Source organism: Delphinapterus leucas, chromosome 15, assembly GCF_059928025.1.
Source record: "Delphinapterus leucas isolate spDelLeu-1000000601 "Yukka" chromosome 15, BTC_Dleu_Yukka2, whole genome shotgun sequence".
Taxonomy (NCBI): Eukaryota; Metazoa; Chordata; class Mammalia; order Artiodactyla; family Monodontidae; genus Delphinapterus; species Delphinapterus leucas.
In genome coordinates this window covers 78845695-78865194 of record NC_143143.1, presented here as the reverse complement: position 1 = coordinate 78865194, position 19500 = coordinate 78845695, and the positions used below count along the sequence as shown (strand labels likewise).

General features: G+C 42.4%; 1 protein-coding gene across 2 annotated transcripts in view; it reads left to right on the top strand.

Annotated features, from left to right (window-relative positions):
- The window catches only part of ZFP64 (ZFP64 zinc finger protein), a 92834-nt gene extending 73343 nt beyond the window's left edge, over positions 1 to 19491 (top strand). For both annotated transcript variants that reach the window (XM_022597479.3, XM_089897082.1), the window contains 2 exons: positions 1227 to 1478; positions 4583 to 19491. In XM_022597479.3, the coding sequence (XP_022453187.1) occupies positions 1227 to 1478; positions 4583 to 5292 (962 nt within the window). In that variant the 3' untranslated portion in view covers positions 5293 to 19491. The remainder of the gene's footprint in view (positions 1 to 1226; positions 1479 to 4582) is intronic.
- Positions 19492 to 19500: the final 9 nt, after the last annotated feature.

Below are 19500 nucleotides of genomic sequence, written 5' to 3'. Positions count from 1 at the left end.
CGCCACCAGGGAAGCCCTGTATCCCTTTTTTTTTTTATGATTGGCAGTCTTCGGTGGTTTGGAAGCAGTACTTTCCATTTCATTACTTAAATCCCACATCTTATCCACTTACCTTTTTGTTGTTCTGACGTACACGGTTCAAGTGTGATACCCTGCGTCATCTGTTAACTGGCTTTACTTTTTCTTCCCATGGAATGCTAGTTCAAGTACAGGATATAATTTCTGTGGAACTTTGCAGATACTGTTCCCATCTTGCTACCATCCAGTGTTGTCTGAGGAGTTGTGTGCTCATCTGGGCTTTTTTTTTTTTTCTGAAAGCTTTAAGATCTCGTCATTCCTAGGCTTCTGACACTGTACCACCATGACTCTAGGTAAGCCATCTTAAGACACATGTCTGGGGAATTCCCTGGAGGTACAGTGGTTAGGATGTGACGCTTTCACTGCTGAGGGCCCGGGTTCGATCCCTGGTTGGGGAGCTAAGATCCCGCAAGCTGGGTGGTGCGGCCAAAAAAATTTTTTTAATTAAAAAAAAAAAAAAATCCATGTCTGTTTTTAGTGTTGAAATAATTATTTTCTCTAACTTCAGGTTCTTGAGTTAGGCATGTCTTTCTGTTCTGGCTTTCCCCAAACATTTGGTTATTGGGTAGACTTTTATTTGGATATGATCAGTCTGGAGTGGTTATGTGGTGGCAATGTTCTGGGCTTGGGGTTCTCTGCTCTCCAGGGTACCTCTAGGTACTTGGGGCCTTTAACATTGTTTCTCCAGCCTAAGCACGCTCACTTCCTAACAGCCTGGGAGGTAGATACCATTGCTGCTTGTGGTTTAGTACAAGTAAGGGAAGGGTCAACCTGACCATTCTCCCTGTGTTTTATCAACTAGTGAGCCAGAAAGCTGTTCTAATACCCTTCCACCTGCCCGCTCTGATCTTGAATACTTCTGTGACCACTCTCGTTTTCCCAAACAAGGTTTGGCCTATGATTTTCTCTCAGTCTGATATTATCTCTGTTCCTTAGGAGCCTTCAAACGTTCTGAGCCATGAGTGACTAGCACACCTACTTGTTGCCCAATGTGCTAATCTAGACCTCAGCGTCTTCCTATCTCTGGGCATTTGGTGAGAAGGAAGAAGCAGACCCCTATGCTCAGGCTACCACCTTGGTCACATCTCTTTGCAGTCATCTTGGTAGAGAAAACCCTTAAAACCTTGACTCTTCTTATGTGTTTGAAGGAGACAAACCCCACAAGTGTGAGTTCTGTGACAAGTGCTTCAGCCGGAAGGACAACCTGACTATGCACATGCGGTGCCACACCAGCGTGAAGCCCCACAAGTGTCACCTGTGTGACTACGCTGCCGTGGACAGCAGCAGCCTCAAGAAGCACCTGCGGATACATTCCGACGAGCGGCCGTACAAGTGCCAGCTCTGCCCCTACGCCAGCCGCAACTCCAGCCAGCTCACCGTACACCTCCGGTCCCACACAGGTACGTCCCACACCTCGAAACCTCGGTGCCTCCCTTGTTCTCTAATTCCTTAGCGTTCATTTAGTTAAAGCACAAGCAACTTAAAAAAAAAAAAAAGCACAAGCAACTTAAATGACTTCAGGGTGTAAGTAAAGAAGTTTGGAACTTCTCTGTTGATGGTGAAGTTTGTGGTTTCTTCTACCGGGACAACAGCTTTCAGTAAAACATGGAAGTCTGACATCTGGGTTCTCTAACTTGACTACATAGAATACCACTGGGGATGATAATCCAATTCAGCAGTCAGGAAGCAAAGGATGTATCTCAATAAAAGTCTGATGTATAAACTAGGTGTTTCTGTCATTTAACTTAAACTCTGATTGCGTGGCTTAATTCAGAAACGTGTAGCAAAATCACCTGAATGTAACTGCAAGTCACAAACTTCTAGATCTAGAAGTTAGGCTTTGCAGAAAAGCTTTTCCTTCCCTTCTTTGTGAGACCCTGTTGAAATAAAAAGATAGAACCAACCCACCCCACATGGCACAGAAAAATGGGCATTGGGAGGCTCATAAGGAGAGTCGTAAAATGAGAATTTCCAGTGAATTCATGGAAAATGGCAAGCAGACAGGCATATACTGACATCTAAAATTGAGTAAAGAACACTGTGTCCCAGCAGACAAATGGGAGGTAGCTATAGTGTTGGGAGCCAATCTTTCCAGCCAATTTCTGTCTGCGTTGAGCGTTCTGGACTTGGAACTGGTATGTAGGCTGCAAAGGTCAGAGTTCAGAGGAGAAGCTGAAGCCTATTAGCAAAATGGTCTAAACTATCCAGTAACAGGTAAAACCCATGACACCTGTGTCTAATCCTTAAACCAGTCTACTCTTCCTAACTGTAAAATGTCAACTATGGATTATCTCGTCATCTGCAGAAAACGAGTGGTATGAAATGTGCCAAATCTAACAAATAACAAATTCTGGACATAACAGAGTACTTGGGTAACTTACAAGAATTTTTCAGTTTTCTTTGGTATCTACCCACCGGCAGAAATGTTGCATCCAAGAAGAGTTTTATGAGCAAAGGTAGTCAGAAAAAAGAGGTATGAATTGAAACTAGGGTTGCTGGCTATAAAGTTAAACTTCCCAGAGACCAGGAAAAAAGTTGGAGAACTAATGATAAGAAGATAGAAGTCTGGTTTCTGACTAGGTCTAGGAAGAAAAGAGAAGTGAGAAAATCAAATGAGAAAAATGTTTCAATTCTCGGGGGCCATGAGAGATGAAAGGGCTTACAAGATGCCACACAGGACAAAGGGAATGGCTGGAGAGATCCATACCTAGAAAGACTTTTCAGTAATATTGGCTTCTCGGAGATAGTGGAACAGTGCCCACAAAATTAAGAAATGATTTGGTATGTAGACTTCTATACCCAGCCAAACTATCTCAAGTGTGAACGTAGACTAGACAACAATGCACAAGGACTTGAGACTTCACGCACAGCCACCAGGCTAGTGGAAGTTACTGGAAGATAAACTCTAGCAAAACAAGGGAGGAAACAAAATTTGGCATGAGATATTTGATATGTGAAGATCTGAATGAAGCTGACTGGGGTTGTAATAAAGGGAAATATCAGGATGATACTTATATGGAAAGTTAAGAGGAAATTCAGCAAATCAGAAACTCAAAATCCATAAGAAATTCCATGTAAAATGTTACATAATTAAGAGACTGGATGTCTTTTGTGATGGTGAGATTCTTCTTTCCCTCAATGCACAAGCCAAGAAGCAGGATAAAATGTGACCCCCAAGTGAGCATGTAAGAAAAGAGAAGGGAAGGGCAAGATAGGGGTATGGGATTAAGAGATACAGACTACTATGTATAAAATAAGCAACAAGGATGTACTGTCCAGCATGAGGAAATATAGCCATTATTTTGTAGTAACTTTAAATGGAGTATAATCTATAAAAATATTGAATCACTATGCTGTATACTTGACCCTAAGATAATATTGTAAATCAAAATACTTCAATGTAAAAAGAGAATCGAGGTGAACTTGATACTAGCCACACGATCAACTGGCCCAGGTGGAAGTGGACGTTTATCCACTATAAGGAAGTGGACGTAATCCCAGTGCAGAATTTGGCTCAGGTGAACGTCACATACCCAGTCATAATACACATTACCTGTGGTTTGTGTCTAAAGCTTAAAGCAACTAGTTAAAGCATGGGAATTAAGTCAGAATGCAAACCGAACTTAAATGTAAAAATAAAGCTATTTCTCAAGCAGGGAGAAGGTAGTGTGACAAAGAGAAAGGAATCCTTAAACCTCTCAAGCTGATGGACTAAAAGTTGAAGCTGTTACTCAATTTAGAAAGTAAGGCTAGAAGAGTCAAAATCACAACCAACAATGCAGGAGAAGTTTGGGGAAAGGATGGTTATGTAGGATAAGTAAGAATCTCATCTTTTCATACAGTCAACTGACAATGATATTTAAAGTAACAACCTCCAAAAGAACTAAACCCTTAGCAGTGCCTCCAGGGAGTACAGAGGAGGCTATGGCATTTCATGATTTGTCTTCTCCTGCTGCCATATTCTTGAGTTAATTTTATAAATAAAATTCATTCTGCCATTGTGAAACTACAAAACTTTAATAATACAAGCCAGTTAACTGATGTAAAAATACAGGTTAAACACTAAAGTGAGCACATTTATAAGTCTTAACTTGATTTGGAACAGTTGTGTGTAACATAAACCACACCTCTTCCTTCCCTGTCCAAATTTGGGGTGTCAAGTTAAGTGAGTTTAGATCTGAAACGGAAGTGTCATGAAGAGTGTGGACTTGGATGCCATGATGCCTGGATTCAAATCCCTGCTGTTTGGCCATGGTCAAATAACTTGACCTCTCTGAGCCTCCATTACCCCATCTATTAAAATGGGGGTAGTAGTACCCACACGTAGGATTGTCGTGAGGATTAAGCGAGTTAATATACGTGGTAAGTGGTGGTGTTACGAGGTGACAAGTCATTGGAGTTCAAAGACCCAGCTACCTCTCTGCGGCCAGGTGTTCTGAGGTGTGTTTGGGGGGAGTTCTGTGTTGCCTGCCTGCTCTAATGGAAACACACCTTCCGTTGCTAGGGGACACCCCCTTCCAGTGCTGGCTCTGTAGCGCCAAGTTCAAAATCAGCTCGGACTTGAAAAGGCACATGATCGTGCACTCGGGGGAGAAGCCTTTCAAGTGCGAGTTCTGTGACGTCCGCTGCACCATGAAGGCGAACCTCAAGTCGCACATCCGCATCAAGCACACCTTCAAGTGCCTGCACTGCGCCTTCCAGGGCCGGGACCGGGCCGATCTCCTGGAGCACAGCCGGCTCCACCAGGCCGACCACCCCGAGAAGTGCCCCGAGTGCAGCTACTCCTGTTCCAGCGCCGCCGCCCTGCGCGTGCACAGCCGGGTCCACTGCAAGGACCGCCCCTTCAAGTGCGACTTCTGCAGCTTCGACACCAAGCGGCCCAGCAGCCTGGCCAAGCACATCGACAAGGTGCACAGGGACGAGGCCAAAACAGAGAACCGGGCCCCGCCGGGCAGGGAGGGGCCCCGAGAGAGCGGTGGGCAGCACGTGGCCCAGATAGTGACCCAGCGGGCCTTCCGCTGCGAGACCTGCGGCGCCTCCTTTGTCAGGGGCGACTCTCTGCGGTGCCACAAGAAGCAGCACAGTGACCACAGTGAGAACAAGAGCTCGGGCTTGGTCACCTTCCCGTCCGAGAGCAGTGCCTCGGGGCAGCTGGGCACCCTGGTCTCCGTGGGGCAGCTCGAGACATCCCTGGAGCCCAGCCAGTGCCTCTAGTTCCGCCGGAGAGGGTGGGCAGCCGTCCGGAATGCCAGACACGCGCCCCTACCCGGCCCTCTGCACTCAGGCCTTCGAGCCAGACTTGAGTCACCAGCTGAGGGGACACCTGCTCCAGCGAGGCCATGGCCCCAGTCACCGTGGCCTGAGGGCAGGCAGGCGCCAAGGCAACGCTGTGGAGACCCTCCCCCATCCGTGTCCCTGTCTTCCCTCCAAGAATCGTCTAAGCAGGTTGTCTCGGTTCCAAGGTGGGGGGCGTCCATCGAGCACTGCTCCCTCCAGTAGGGATAGTTTCTTCGCAATGGATTCCAGTTCTAAAACCAATCCATCTCCGATGGCATTATGAAACTAATTAGACCACATGGAAAAACTAATACTACGCTCATCTGTAGAGCGGGAAAGGTGAAGGTGATGGCGGGGTACCTGGAGGGTCTGGGGTGGCCGGAAAAGTTCTATTTCTTAACCTGGGTGGTGGTTTATGAGTATTCGCCTTCTACGTTTTTTGTGTGGTTCCTTTTATCTGTTGTCTTATAATAAAAAGGCAAGCTCATCTGTAGAATGGTGTAAGAGGGGCACTCCATTTTTATGGTCTTCCATAGACAGGTTATGGTGTGGGGTTCTGTGGTGCTGCCCCGGCCCCGTAGTAATTTCTCTGTAAATGCACGTAGGAGATCTGTGTCTTAGTGCTGTAGTGAAGCGAAATGCAGTTTGATCTGTAGGTGGCGCCAAAGATCAAGCTGACGCTAGCTCAGCCTGTAATTGTGTGTGTTGTGAAATTCAACCTTGGCCTACTTGGGTTCATAAAAAAAGAGATGAGGGGCCCAGTGGGTCCTGGGCTTGGTTCTGGGACATATGATGCGTGGGAAAGCCTGAGACTAGTGCCTTCATCACGGTAAGCCCTTGGTGTTTGCTGAACCAACAAACGAGAAACCCCAAACCTCTTGTAAATGGACATTTCACTTGACGGAAACTTAGGAGGCCATGGAATGCCAGTGGATATATAATTTATCCAAAGTTGCTTTGTTCTTTTCTTCAAATACAGTCTTTGTTTAATACAAATTCTTGTGTGCCCTCATCAAGCTAAACATCTGTGCTTTTAAAACATTGAATAGATCCATTGTTTTTGATACACTAGAAACAAGGATGTGAAAACATTTTTTTATAGATTGTATGCAGGGGATCGGTACAGAACTTATTTTAGAAATTTTGTTTGAACAAATCTGATTCCGTTTAAGTCTGACTTCAGGCGAGTTATAACGCACTGTTGGATCTTTTTGTGAGAAGAAAAGATGGAAATGATAGCAGAGAAAATTAATCATTTCTTTGCTCTAGAGCTATTTTTGGTTGTTCAGAAGTGTTTTGTTACTGAATGCTGGTGCACTGTACAGATTCTTTAGTCACCTTTCTGCCGTTTGTCAAAGAGTCTTATCTGTGTTTCTGTTCTGGTAACAGAAGGGCTGTTGACCTTTCAAGTGGGAACCGATAGATCGAAATCGTATAGACGTTGCTTGTACTTCTGGTGTTATAGCTCTTCAGATAAACAGGAAAAATATCAGCCTCTTTACAAGACATTTTTTCACAGCTGTATGGGCATCAAGGGTCTTGGATCCACGCTGGTATCACCTAGCAAATTTGCTTGCCCAGTAGAGCGGAGGTCAGCAAAAAGTTTGGGATCAGATAATATTTAATATAAATAGTAAATATTTGAGGCATTATGGAGCCATTAGGTCTCCTTTGTGACTAAACTCTCTGCACAAAAGCAGCCAGACTATAAGAAAAAGAACATGTCTGTGTTCCAACAAAACTTTATAAAATGAGGATGAGACTTAAAATATACAGCTAGTCACCAAATAAAGCTGGGAAGCAGCCATAGTAGGTAAGAGGCCGCTGACATGGTTTCTGCACCCAGCTCTGTTTCGCAAGGTCAATATGGATCTGAAAGGGGAAATTGATTAATGAATATGTTTGCAGTTTGACATCACCTGGACCAGGGGTTGGCGAGCTTTTTCAGTAAACGGCCAGATAGTAAATTTGGGGGGCTTTGCTGGCCTTAGTCTCTGTTGAAACTACTCAGCTCTGTTCACCTCTGTGGCACGATCACTCAACTCTGCCATTGTCACCGAAGCAGCCGTACATAACAGGTAAGTGAATGGGTATAGCTGTGTGCCAATAAAACTTTATTTACAAAAAGCAGGCCATGATTTGGAGGGCCATCTTTTGCTGACCCCTGAGCTGGGCTATTGAGTGCAAGCAACGGGGTAATTGATGATGGGTGAAAACACAGGAGAAATACTGAGAATGCCAAGTTTCCTGGGATCCCTTTAAGCAAGCTACAGCTTCATGCAAGAGATAGGCAAGTTCCAGCTTAGGCACTGGGAAAAGCTGCGTCCTTTTGATCCTTAGTCAGTGTAGCTATAAAATCTCCAGTGAAGAGTACAGAAATCAAGATGTTACCCTCATGCTCTCCTCTGATTAAGGTTTCTTGCTGCCTTCTAAACATTGTAGAACATGAATTTTTTGTTTGTCCCTGGGTTTAATTTCTTAAAAAGTATGCGCCTCAATTCCTGTTGCTATGTTGTTGTGAGTCCTTACTCTGAGCCAGACACCGTGAGAACGTGACCTGTGTTAACTCATCTACTTCTCCCCGGTGCCATCCAGAGCTGGAACTAGGGTGAGACAAGGGAGGCATGTGCCTAGGGCACTCAAAACTCAGTAATCACTCGTTTTAAAGCAATGTTTTTTTAATTGGCAAACTGTGGCCCACAGGTCAGGTGCTTTGTTTTTGTAAATGAAGTTTTATTAGAAGTTGGCCTGGGAATTAAGGCAGGACCATGCAGGGGCAGACTTGGACCTGTCTTTAAGAGTGTGGTGTTTTTGTTCGTTGTGGATTCTTCTGCGTTACGTTTGGTTTTTAGGAAAATTGCATTAAAATAGTCACCTTGATCAGTGAGATTTTTGGTGCCACTTTCTATTTGCACCAGAGGGGATTGCCTCAACCACCTCACCCCGGTCTCTGCCTCTTGTTCAGATACGAAGGTGAAGAAACTTCTGTTATTTTGTTAGAGTAATAAGTTGATCTGAGTAAGATGATGACACAACCATCCAAAAGGAGCCTTCTTTTGTTAAAAGGTAACAGGGTTGAGGAGGAAGGAGGTAAGAACAACCCTGCCTCTGGCACTACTGTCTGGCTGACGTCCGGCTAGAGATTTTACCTCAGATTCTCAGTTTGCTCGTCTGTAAAATGGGCCATTTCAGGCATTTGGCTTAATGATAAAGTCGACTGGTTGAAAACACCAAAACAGAAATTGGCTCACCTGTGTGCCTTTTTCTCGTTTATTTTGTTTGGGGCCAGGGAATGGGGACAACCAGGAACTAGTACTGTGACCTTATGACACTGGGCATCGTGGTTTCTATCTTACTTCTCAGCCCCGCCCCGCATCTTCAACACATGGTCCAAGGTGGTGGCAACTTAAGCTCCAGCCAAGATAGGAGGGGGAAGCCATCCTCCCTCTTCTTAGCACTGCTAGAAGGTTGCACATAAACTTATGCTCACCTCTCCTGGCTACATGGCTGGTCATATGCCGTGGCTGTGGCAAAGGGTGCTGGGAAATCGTGGCTCTGGAGTAGCCTTGCCGAGTTAAAACCCCACAAGGAGATGCTGAGTCATGAGTATTCTCTGCCCCTGAGCAATAATGCAGGCTCTTGAAGGCTGGAGATGACTTTGCTATGAAACACCTGGCACGGGTCCTGAACACCCAGGGTATTCTGTACGTGAACGTTTCTGTTTTATCAGGGCTTGTTGGGGCACCCTCTGTCCTTTGTGCATACTGGCCCATGGCATTCTTCCAAGGCTTTCTGTCCCTCTAGTCCGGTGGGTCTCAACTGTGGCTCTGGGCTGCAGTAGCTGGAAAGCTCTGAGGTATTTGGAATCCGTCTCTGTGGGGAAGGGCCTGGGCATCAGTACTTTCTAAAATTCTGCAGGTGATTCTAACGTGCAGCCAGGTGGGAAGAGCTGCTCCAGTGAAGGAGCAGGGCTGTCTTCATGGGTGCTTGCCGTCTGTGCAGTCACGAAGGGCCTCACACTCGGGTGCATGCTCTGCTTTTGCCGTCTTGGAATTCTTAATTTTTGAACAAGGGGTCCTGCATTTGCATTTTGCATCAAGCCCTGCAAATTACGCAGCCAGTCCTGTGAGGAAAGAAAAACATGCCTAAGAAGGGAGCCTGTGTGCATCACTGGTACAGAAAAGGTCTCAACTTTTGAAAACAAGACTCCTGGCTGGGGCTGACCAGCCAGGGCTCTGGGTGGGAGGAAGAAGCACCGTGAACCATGAAGTTCAAGCATTTCCCTGCCGGATTCCATTCAAACCTTACAATGAATGACATTTGTATTTGCTGTTACAAGAGAAAGCTAATCTTCAGAAAAGTTAACCTGCTCGGTGCAGCTAACAGAGGAAAGTCAGACCCACGTGTGCTGGACTCCCGTGCCTGTGTGTTATTTGCAGCCTGACTCTCCACTTAGACTAGGGTGTCTTCCACTGGCAGAAGTAGGGGAATCAGGGACGGAGCGATTTGAGTTCTAAGTGTCGAGGCAGGAAAAGGACAAGATCTTTTGCACGAATGGTGAGGTCGATAGTTGGATTGGAAAAAATTTTGAACATGGGTGTTGTTGGATGATCGGAAAATGTCCCTAGGCTGTCTGCCCACATGCTGGGGGCAAGTATTGCTGGAATGACCCATGTTACATTCCCCCAACAGGCAGGTTACAAAATGGTTGAGCAAATTTTGCTTCAATACTGATCGTTGGTGATAACCGCACTTGAACTCCCAAGAGTATGAGTGGCCACCTGAGCCTGTGCTCAGCCACTCTCAGGGGCCACGTGGATAGGATCTCGTTCATGCCCCACCTTGAGATGTTTCTGTTTTAATAGAGAAGGGAATGAAGGTAAAGAACCCAAGTCCAGCAGTTGGTCAGGATTAGAACCAGTGTCTGCGTCCTCCAAGTGGAGCTCCTTCTAATACCCAGCACCACCTACTTGGGAGACCTGCCTTAAGGCCAGTTTTCTTCATTGCTTTTTGAGTCATGGACCCCTTTGTGAATCCAGTGGAATCTCTGAATCCCTTCTCTGAGTGATGTTTAAAAGAATAAAACAAAATGTATAGGTTTGCCAAGGAAAACAGTTATATTGAAATAGTTATCAAAATATTTCTTGGATTATGGGCATTTTTATTAGCATTATATTAAATGAAGGCTGTAGCAGCAGACCTAGTTAGTAACCATAGTTGACCCTTGAACAATGCAGGGCTTAATCTTAGTCTAATTTATAGTCGGCCTTTGGCCTTCCATGTCCGCAGTTCCTCCATGTTTGTGGATTCAACCAGCCACGACATGTAGTACTGTAGTATTTACTTTTGAAAAAAAAAAAAACCTGCGTGTAAGTGGACCAGTGCAGTTCAAACCTGTGTTGTTCAAGGGTCAGCCATACTCTTAATTTTGAAGGAGAGATGCGTATAAATGTTATTTCAAGATAGCTACAGCAACCAGAATGTTATATGAAAAAAACTGATTTCTTTTGCTGACTGAATCACTGGTCCTGTTAATGCTTCTGTGGTTTGGTACCTGCATCCCAAACTGACAAATGCTCAATTTCAGTTAGAGGCGAGTGAAATAAGATTCATCTTCTTTCCCATCCAAATCCCTGGACCCTCTAAATTCTATCCAGGGTCCCTTTGCTGCTAGGTTAAGACCTCTGATGCTAATGGAATTTCTGGGGTCTGGTTTTCTTGGTAAAATTTGAACTTGCAGTTCTTTCCATCATAACTAGATCTAGTAGCACCAGGACTTAAATATTTACCCCTGCCTCCCCTCACCCACCCCCCAAAAGACCTTGCATTAGGAGGGATTCACCGAACAAGGCTCTTTGTAATGCCTACGTACAGCCCTTTTCTGATAAACTGTTCTTAAGATGGCTCAATTCTCACCTGTTAGTTTGAGGGACTTTGGCCTATAGAAAATAGACAGTGTATGTTTGTCAAACAATCCTGAAATTCTCGAGGCATTACACATACTCACGTGCTCTCACACTGCACCACCTATTTCTGGAAAGGTCACAACGGACTGGCTTCAGCCTAAAGCTAAGGGTAGGGTTTTTACCCAAGGCTGAGAGAGTAACACATGAATAACAGCAGATAATTCTAGTGTTCAGTGCAGGGTTATCTGCACTTGTTCATTTTAAGCATCCTGGGAGGGAAATGGTTATTTCAATTGTATTGGTGGTTACTTGTGGACTTGAAACAATCTACCTTCATTACTTTTAGTTTTGATAAATGATCCCTTTATATTTAAGAGAAATTCACATCCTGTGTGTAATTCTTTCAAAACACATAGACATCTCTAGATTTTGAGAAAAAACTGGACATATTTGCCTCTTATTTAATTGTCCATTTGTCCCTCATTGCAAGAAGACATTTCTAACATCGATATCTGAGGGAATCAATGGTACAGACATCATTTAGAAATTGTCCTTGAAAGAAAAATCTTTATTCCAGATACTCATTTCTCTCCTGACCCTAGCCCAGTCTGCAGCCCAAAGGCCAGCAAACTTTTCTGTAAAGCTGGTAGGAAATATTTTAGGCTTTGCAGGTCGTACGGTCACTTGCAACTGCTCAGCTCTGGCCTCACAGCACAAAAGCAGCTGGAAGTGGTATGTAAAGGAATGTGCGTGTGTTCCCGCAAATCTTTACGGACACCGAAATTGGAATCTCATGTAATTTCACATCACAAAATATTTTTAATTTTCTCAACCGCTTAAAAATCCAAAAATCCTTAGCTCATGGATTATACAAAAACAGGTGATAGATTATATGAGAAACACAGGGCAAAGTATACAAGGAATCTCTGTTACTTTTATAACTACATGTGGATCTACAATTATCTCAATAAAAATTTCACTTAGAAAAATAAACTAACAGGTAGTTGGCTAGATTTAGCCCCCAGGCTGTAGTTTACTACCCCTGCCAGTCAGAACAGCTTATTAAAATATGATACATAATTTTAAACTGCTCTCCTATTTCTTGATTGTTTTTGACGTGAATGGAATGTTTGAATAGGATTTTTTTCTGACGTGTGCTGTCTCCAAATATTGGTTTTATATTACAGTTCAAATACAAAAGCCTTAGCCATGTAGCTGTTGTAATTAAAGATTCTAGTGTGGCTTAAGTATCTAAGTGATACTAAGTAAATTTACATTTGTCAAATGTTCACTTAACTAAAAAGCTCAGCATATCCTCTCTCTGAAATATGAAAGTCATTTATAAGAAGTCCTCAGTCCTAAAATGTTTTCTTTTAAAATAATAATCTTGACTTTCTAAAAAAAAAATCAAGCAATACCAGGGGATGTGCAGTGAAAAGTCTCTCCTTTCACAGCCCCTCATTTTCCCTTTCAACAGGCAGTCACCATTAGCAGTCGGTGTCTATATCTATAAACGTTTTGGTTTAAAATTGGTCATCATGGCTGTCTTTTGGGGTTGGCTCCCAAAAATCATAATGATAGTAGCTGCCAGTGCCAAAGGGTGCGTGAACCTCACAAACGCCTTGACTCCATACAGCAACTCTCCAGAGCAGGTGACGCTGGCCCCATTTTACAGATTGAGCTCTTGAAGGGCAGAGTCATCGGACACAAGTGGGTCATGGTGTTTGCATGGTTTTGTGGTTTGATGAAACAAAACCCTCCTGATGCTGAGTGGCTGTTGGTATGGAGGTTGGATGAGACATTGGAAAGATAAGCTACCTTCCGGTATTGAAAGCGTTCAGTTCTTAAGAGCTGTCACTATTGTAAAGTGAGTTTGTCTTCTTATTACAAAAGCAACATGTGGTCACTGGAGGAAATGTAGAAAAGCAAAATAAAAATTAACCTGTAGGGGCTTTCCTGGTGGCGCAGTGGTTAAGAATCCACCTGCCAATGCAGGGAACACGGGTTCAAGCCTTGGTCCGGAAAGATCCCACATGCCATGGAGCAACTAAGCTTGTGCTCCACAACTACTGAGCCTGTGCTCTAGAGCCCGCGAGCCACAACTACTGAGCCCACGTGCCACAACTACTGAGCCCACGTGCCACAACTACTGAAGCCCATGCACCTAGAGCCCATGCTCCACAACAAGAGAAGCCACTGCAGTGAGAAGCTGGCGCACTGAAAATGAAGAGTAGCCCCTGCTCTCTGCAACTAGAGGAAGCCTGCACACAGCAACGAAGACCCAACACAGCCAAAAATAAATAAATAAATAATTTATTTTTAAAAAAAAATTAACCTGTACTTTAGCCATCACAGCATCTTGCCGTTGGGGACACCTCCAACCCAAGGCAGGTAAGGAAGTTTTCCATCGTCAGTGCTATGATGAAAAGCTTTGTGGAGAACTGTTGAATGCATCCTTATTTCCTGAAGATGAGCTTTGAATGTAGCATGGTAGTTAAGAGCCCAGAGGCTGCATTCGGAGTACCTGGCTGGAATTCTGGCTCTGTCATTTCGTTAGTTGCATGACCTTGGTCATATTAAGACCCTCTGTGCCTCATTTTTTTAAATCTATAAAATAATCGTAGTACCTACCTCATAGAGTTGTCATGAAGGTTAAATAAGTTAATCTATGTAAAGAGCTAGAACAGTGCCTGGCACATGCTAAGCACCAGATTGGACTAGCTAATCATAATTTATATTTTTTAATGAGTAGTTAATACTGCCAACAATTCTCAATTACCCAGGAGTTTCCTTAATCCTCAAATTGGTATGCGTGACTTTGGAATTAATTACATATTTTATGAATTGGATTTACTTTCTTAATAGTAATTTCTGATGCACCTACTTGAATCAGGACAAACCTACACAGACCTTGCCGTTTATCCTCTTCTCTTTGGTCAAGTAAAAAATGCCTGTACTTTGAAAATAAATAGACATATTAAGTGAACACAATGGAATAGAAATCGCCTATTCGTTGTAAACAAAATTTAATTCTACAGCCAGATAGTGGGAAAGAGTATTCTTATGCCTTGCTAGAGGGAGATTTTGAGGGGGACCAATTTGATGATATCTACCAAAATATTAAAATGTGAGTTCCCTTTGACCCAGCAATTATTCTTACAGGAATTTCTCCTGTGGAATTAATTCAAGTATGCAAATGAGTATGTTCAAGGATGTTCAGAGAAGTGTTGTCCACAAGAACAGTTAGCAGGATACAACCAGATGTCCATGAGAACAGGGCTGGTCAAATAATGATACAGCCATGCAGTCCTGACCACGCATCACTAAAAAAAAAAAAAAAAAATGTGGTTGACCCATGTGTGTTGAGATACAAGTGGTTGAAGGTCAATTATTAAGTAAAATTAAGTTGCAGAGTACTCTGTACAGTTTAATCTCCATTGGTGTTTTTTTTAAAAAGTTATATACATGAGTATTGTCTTAAAGGATATGAAATAACTTTAATGGTGGCCGTCTCTGGTAAGTGAAGCAGGCGTGGGAAAGAGTGGAGAGCTTTTATTGCTTTACTAAAATCTATTCTGTTAGGCTTTTTACAACAAGCAAGTATTACAAATAAAAATAACTTTTAAATTTATCTTAGAGGTTCTCATCCACTTTGCCAGTTTATTCACTTTGATGCCCAGTTCTAAATATAAATGATACATTAAATGTGTAAAGTCCTTTGGAATTTAAACATTCTATGAACATCTCATCTCTTGTGTTTTGCTTCTTCTACACTCTTCCTCCACACCTATAGCCTCCTACCCACCTTTGGACACTTTTTAACCTCATTTTCTGGAAAATACTGAAAAGAGTTCTTTAAATGCAGTTTATGAATTGCACAGAACGTCTTTCAAAATGTGAGCGTGGAAGAATTGATCACCTTCATGGGTTTCTTTGTTATTTTCTGGCATTCTAACTTCAGGATAAAATAGGAATTTACCCAATTAGAGCAGTAGTCATTTCAGCAGCTGACCTTGTTTCTGCCCAAAAAATTCAGTCACAGAGTAGATCTATTCCCTGATTTCATCTGTAACTCACCTTGCACTCCTGTGCTTTCCTTTAACAAAATATTCTCAGAGAACGTGACCACACCTCTGGAGAACAGGGAATATTGTGCTGGGGGCAATACAATGCACTACTGATATTTCACTCCAAAAGAATATATTGATCTTAATGTTTTAATTTAAACTATTGCAATACAGTCAATCATTTTTATCATATTAAATTCATGCTTAGGGCTTCCCTGGTGGCGCAGTGGTTGAGGGTCCGCCTGCCGATGCAGGGGACACGGGTTCGTGCCCCGGTCCGGGAGGATCCCACATGCCGCAGAGCGGCTGGGCCCGTGAACCATGGCCTCTGAGCCTGCGTGTCCGGAGCCTCTGCTCTGCAGCGGGAGATGCCACAATGGTGAGAGGCCTGCATACCCAAAAAAAAAAAAAAAATTCATGCTTATAGAAAATTTGGAAAATACAGAATAATACAGAAAACTACCTGTAATCTAGTCCCAAATCCATAGGCAACAGTTGCTAACATTGTACTCTATTTTCTTAGCCTTTTGTTCTGCTTAGTATGTTTTTACATCGTTGTGTAATACACGCTAATGTCTGCACAATTCGAAATTTTTATTTTCCCCTCTTTGTAACCTAATACGGTATTTCTCCATGTTGTCAAAACTACGTATAAATGGTACTTACCATTACTCCCTTGGTGGACATTTGGGTGTCTTTTCATTTTTTTATTCTTAAAAACAATGCTGCTTTTATCACAATGCATAAAGCTCTTTCCATATATAGCATTATTCAGCTAGATTCCCAGAAATTGAATTACTAGGTCAAAAGTCATGAACAGTTTACAGGCTCTTGCTAAATGTTACCAAATTGCTTTCCACAAAGGTTGTACCAGTTTACCCTCATCAGCAATGCTGAAAGGCCAAGTTGACTTTCTCCTTCTCCAGAACTGTGTGTTATTTTGTTAAGTACAATGCTAATTTAGATAAGCTGATTATCATGATCGCATTAGTGGAGGACTTTTTAAAACTCCATCCATGATCGTATTTTTGCATTAGTTAAGTGATGTGTATTAAATTTTAAAATGGCAAAAAATATCACAAGTGTCCTGATGACCAGGTATCAATTTGCAAGTATAAAATCCACCAACCCCTTAATCCAACATCAGAGTAGGCACTGTATAGGCATAAAATCGCTTGAAATTTCACCACTAATAATAATATATATAATATAATAATGTCATCGTTTAGCACATAATTAGTGCAGTAACCAGCAAAAAGGAGAATTGTTAAAAATCTGGACTGTTTGCCCAGGGATGTTAGGAATTTATACCATGTGCCTTGATTAGTGTAATCAATATGAAATACCAGTTGTGTATAAATCGTAGGACTCAGCAAATGCTGTAACTTCTAATTGGACGATGACGTTCACGATGACCAAAGCTCCCAGCATAGTTAGTGTTTGGTGATGAGTCTGCTTGAAAACTGCCAGGCAGGGAACCATTTCCAATGAATTATCTTTCACTGCTGGTAGCCTCACAGACTGTTTCTGTTCCTGTATTTAAACGTAACTCTTGAAAGCTGAACACAGCCGTGATCAAGGAAGGGGATGGGGCGGGCACCACAAAAAAATAAATGCAGAGCTTTGCCGGATTTTCAGTAACTGAGGGCAACCTAAAAATTGGAAATGCTGCAGTTGAAAAGCCCATGTCAGAAAATGAATGGGAGCCTTGGGATGGGGTGGGGAGATGGAGGGAAGCAGTTCCTTAAAATTGGACATATTTAAAAGGAAGGAAAAAGAAATGCTTATCTAGTGTCTCCTAAGGGCTACTCCTCGTGCCCTCATTGCTATATCATTTAGTTATTTGGGAAAAGATTCAGGATTGCTGCAAAGTAGCTTAGTTTAAGAATAGCCAAAAATGGGTGCTATGAATAATCCTTCAGTGATTAAGGGCTTAAGAGGGCATGAAGATTATATACCATTTGTTGATTTCATTTTTTTTAACATCTTTATTGGAGTATAATTGCTTTACAATGGTGTGTTAGTTTCTGCTGTATAACAAAGTGAATCACCTATACATATACGTATGTCCCCATATCTCCTCCCTCTTGCGTCTGCCTCCCACCCCTCTAGGTGGTCACAAAGCACAGAGCTGATCTCCCTGTGCTATGTGGCTGCTTCCCACTCGCTATGTTGATTTCATTTTTAAAGCAGAAAATCCTGGTACCTCACATTCCTGTTTTTATGTCTGTAGAATGGGATTCTGTAAAATCTAACTGAAAAACTGGCACTAAAAGAACAAAATCTTTAATAATATGATCTTACCCCCAAATGCCTGTAATGATGCCATAGCTAACGTGAAGATTACATCACAGATTATATACCATAATACTGTCAGGAGAAAACAGAAAAGTTGACACCTTCAGTTCAGAAATATTTACTGAACACATACTATGTTCCTGGCATTGTGTGAGCCATGGGGAGACACGAGAGAAGGACATCAATATATGATTTTATTCCTTTCAAGTAATTGTATTTCAGCTATTGCTATTATAAAAGTAACACATGATCATCTGAAATAGATTTAAATCTTACATGTAATTTAAAAAGAAAGACAGAGGACAATCCAATAAATGTGGCTGGGGAAATTTACTATCAAGCTAGAAAAAATAAAGTTAGATTCCCTGCTGTAGTTACAAAAATAAATCCCCCTTGATTAACAAAACCTGAACAAAACTGACAGTTGTGGAAGAAAATACGGAGGAATACATTTTTAGTTTATTCAAAAGACACAAATACCATCAAAGAAAAGAGATTCGACAGCTCCAAATTTAAAACACCGATAATAGTAATAGCAATAAGGCACCAAATAGCAAATTTAAAGGCAAGCAGGATACTTGCCACCTATTTTAGACAAATTATTAACATCCAGCATGCACAAAGATCTCTTTCAAATCACTAAGAAAAAGACAGTCCAACAGAGGAGAACATGGCAAGGGCTAAGGACAGAAAGATGGTGGGAGAGGACAAACCTGTGGTCAGACCATTTGCAAGGGGCTGACTCAAGAAAATGGACTTGAAAAGGACAGGTGAGCTAGCCTCCAACTGTAAGATCGGCAGACCTTTACAGCTGGTGATACCAAGTGTTGGCAAGAGTGGCTAAAATATAAAATATGGGACTTGAGGGTCCAGTCCTTGTAATATATGACTTGTATGTTGCTGCCTTAAGCAAACACACTGACTTGGATAAAATTGTAAGCCCTCCATGCCTGGTCCTGCCCTCTGCTAATTGTGGAAAGAGTAGAGTACAAAGCAGAGGCCCTGCAGCTGTGGTTAGAAGCCTAGACCCACATCTCAGGCCAGCTCTGCCACTTACTGGCTGAGAGGCTGGGGGCAGTGACCCCCAAATACCTTCAATTCATCCTCACACTGTAAGATCTTGAGCAGGTTCATTAATTTCCCAGAAACTCAACATCCTCATCTAAATGATGGGCACAGGTTTAGTGGCATTTGGCCCCTGGCCCAGATCCTGACACATGGTAGGTACTCACTTAATGACGGCTATAATTGGAACTTTGTATTGGATCCCCCATAAATTGTATAATACCTGTGACAATAGACTCTGGGACAGGCACAAAATAAATACTAGCTAATTCTAGTGTTTTGCCTCAAATATTCACAAGAGATTCTCATTTTAGATAATAATGAAATTAAGATATACATTTACATATCTTGTATGCAATTCAAGATGTATACATTGGTATACATTCATAAACGTGGCCTCCCCTGTTGGAATTTCCCCTCCTCCCTTCTGGAAATTCAGAAGTGAAGTGATGCCCAATAATACAACTCCTACTGGACATATAAAGTAGATTTTACTGTGTACAAATAAATGGGTGTATAGACAGACAGATTGCTCAGGGATGATTATACAGTTCATCTTATGTATTAGGGCATTTTTACTTGTATCTATATCTTACTTGATAACAATGCAAAGCAGAATGTAACTTTTTTTTCCCTTTTCTTCCTCCCAACACACCTGTTGATCAACAATCCTGTTCATCATTTCTCCAAACCAGATCTTTTTTTCCCCTGGAGCTTTAAATATTTTTATTTTGAAATAATTTTAGATTTAGACAAGAGTTGCAGAAATAGTGGTTCCCAAAAATACCCTTCACTGAACTTCCCCAAAT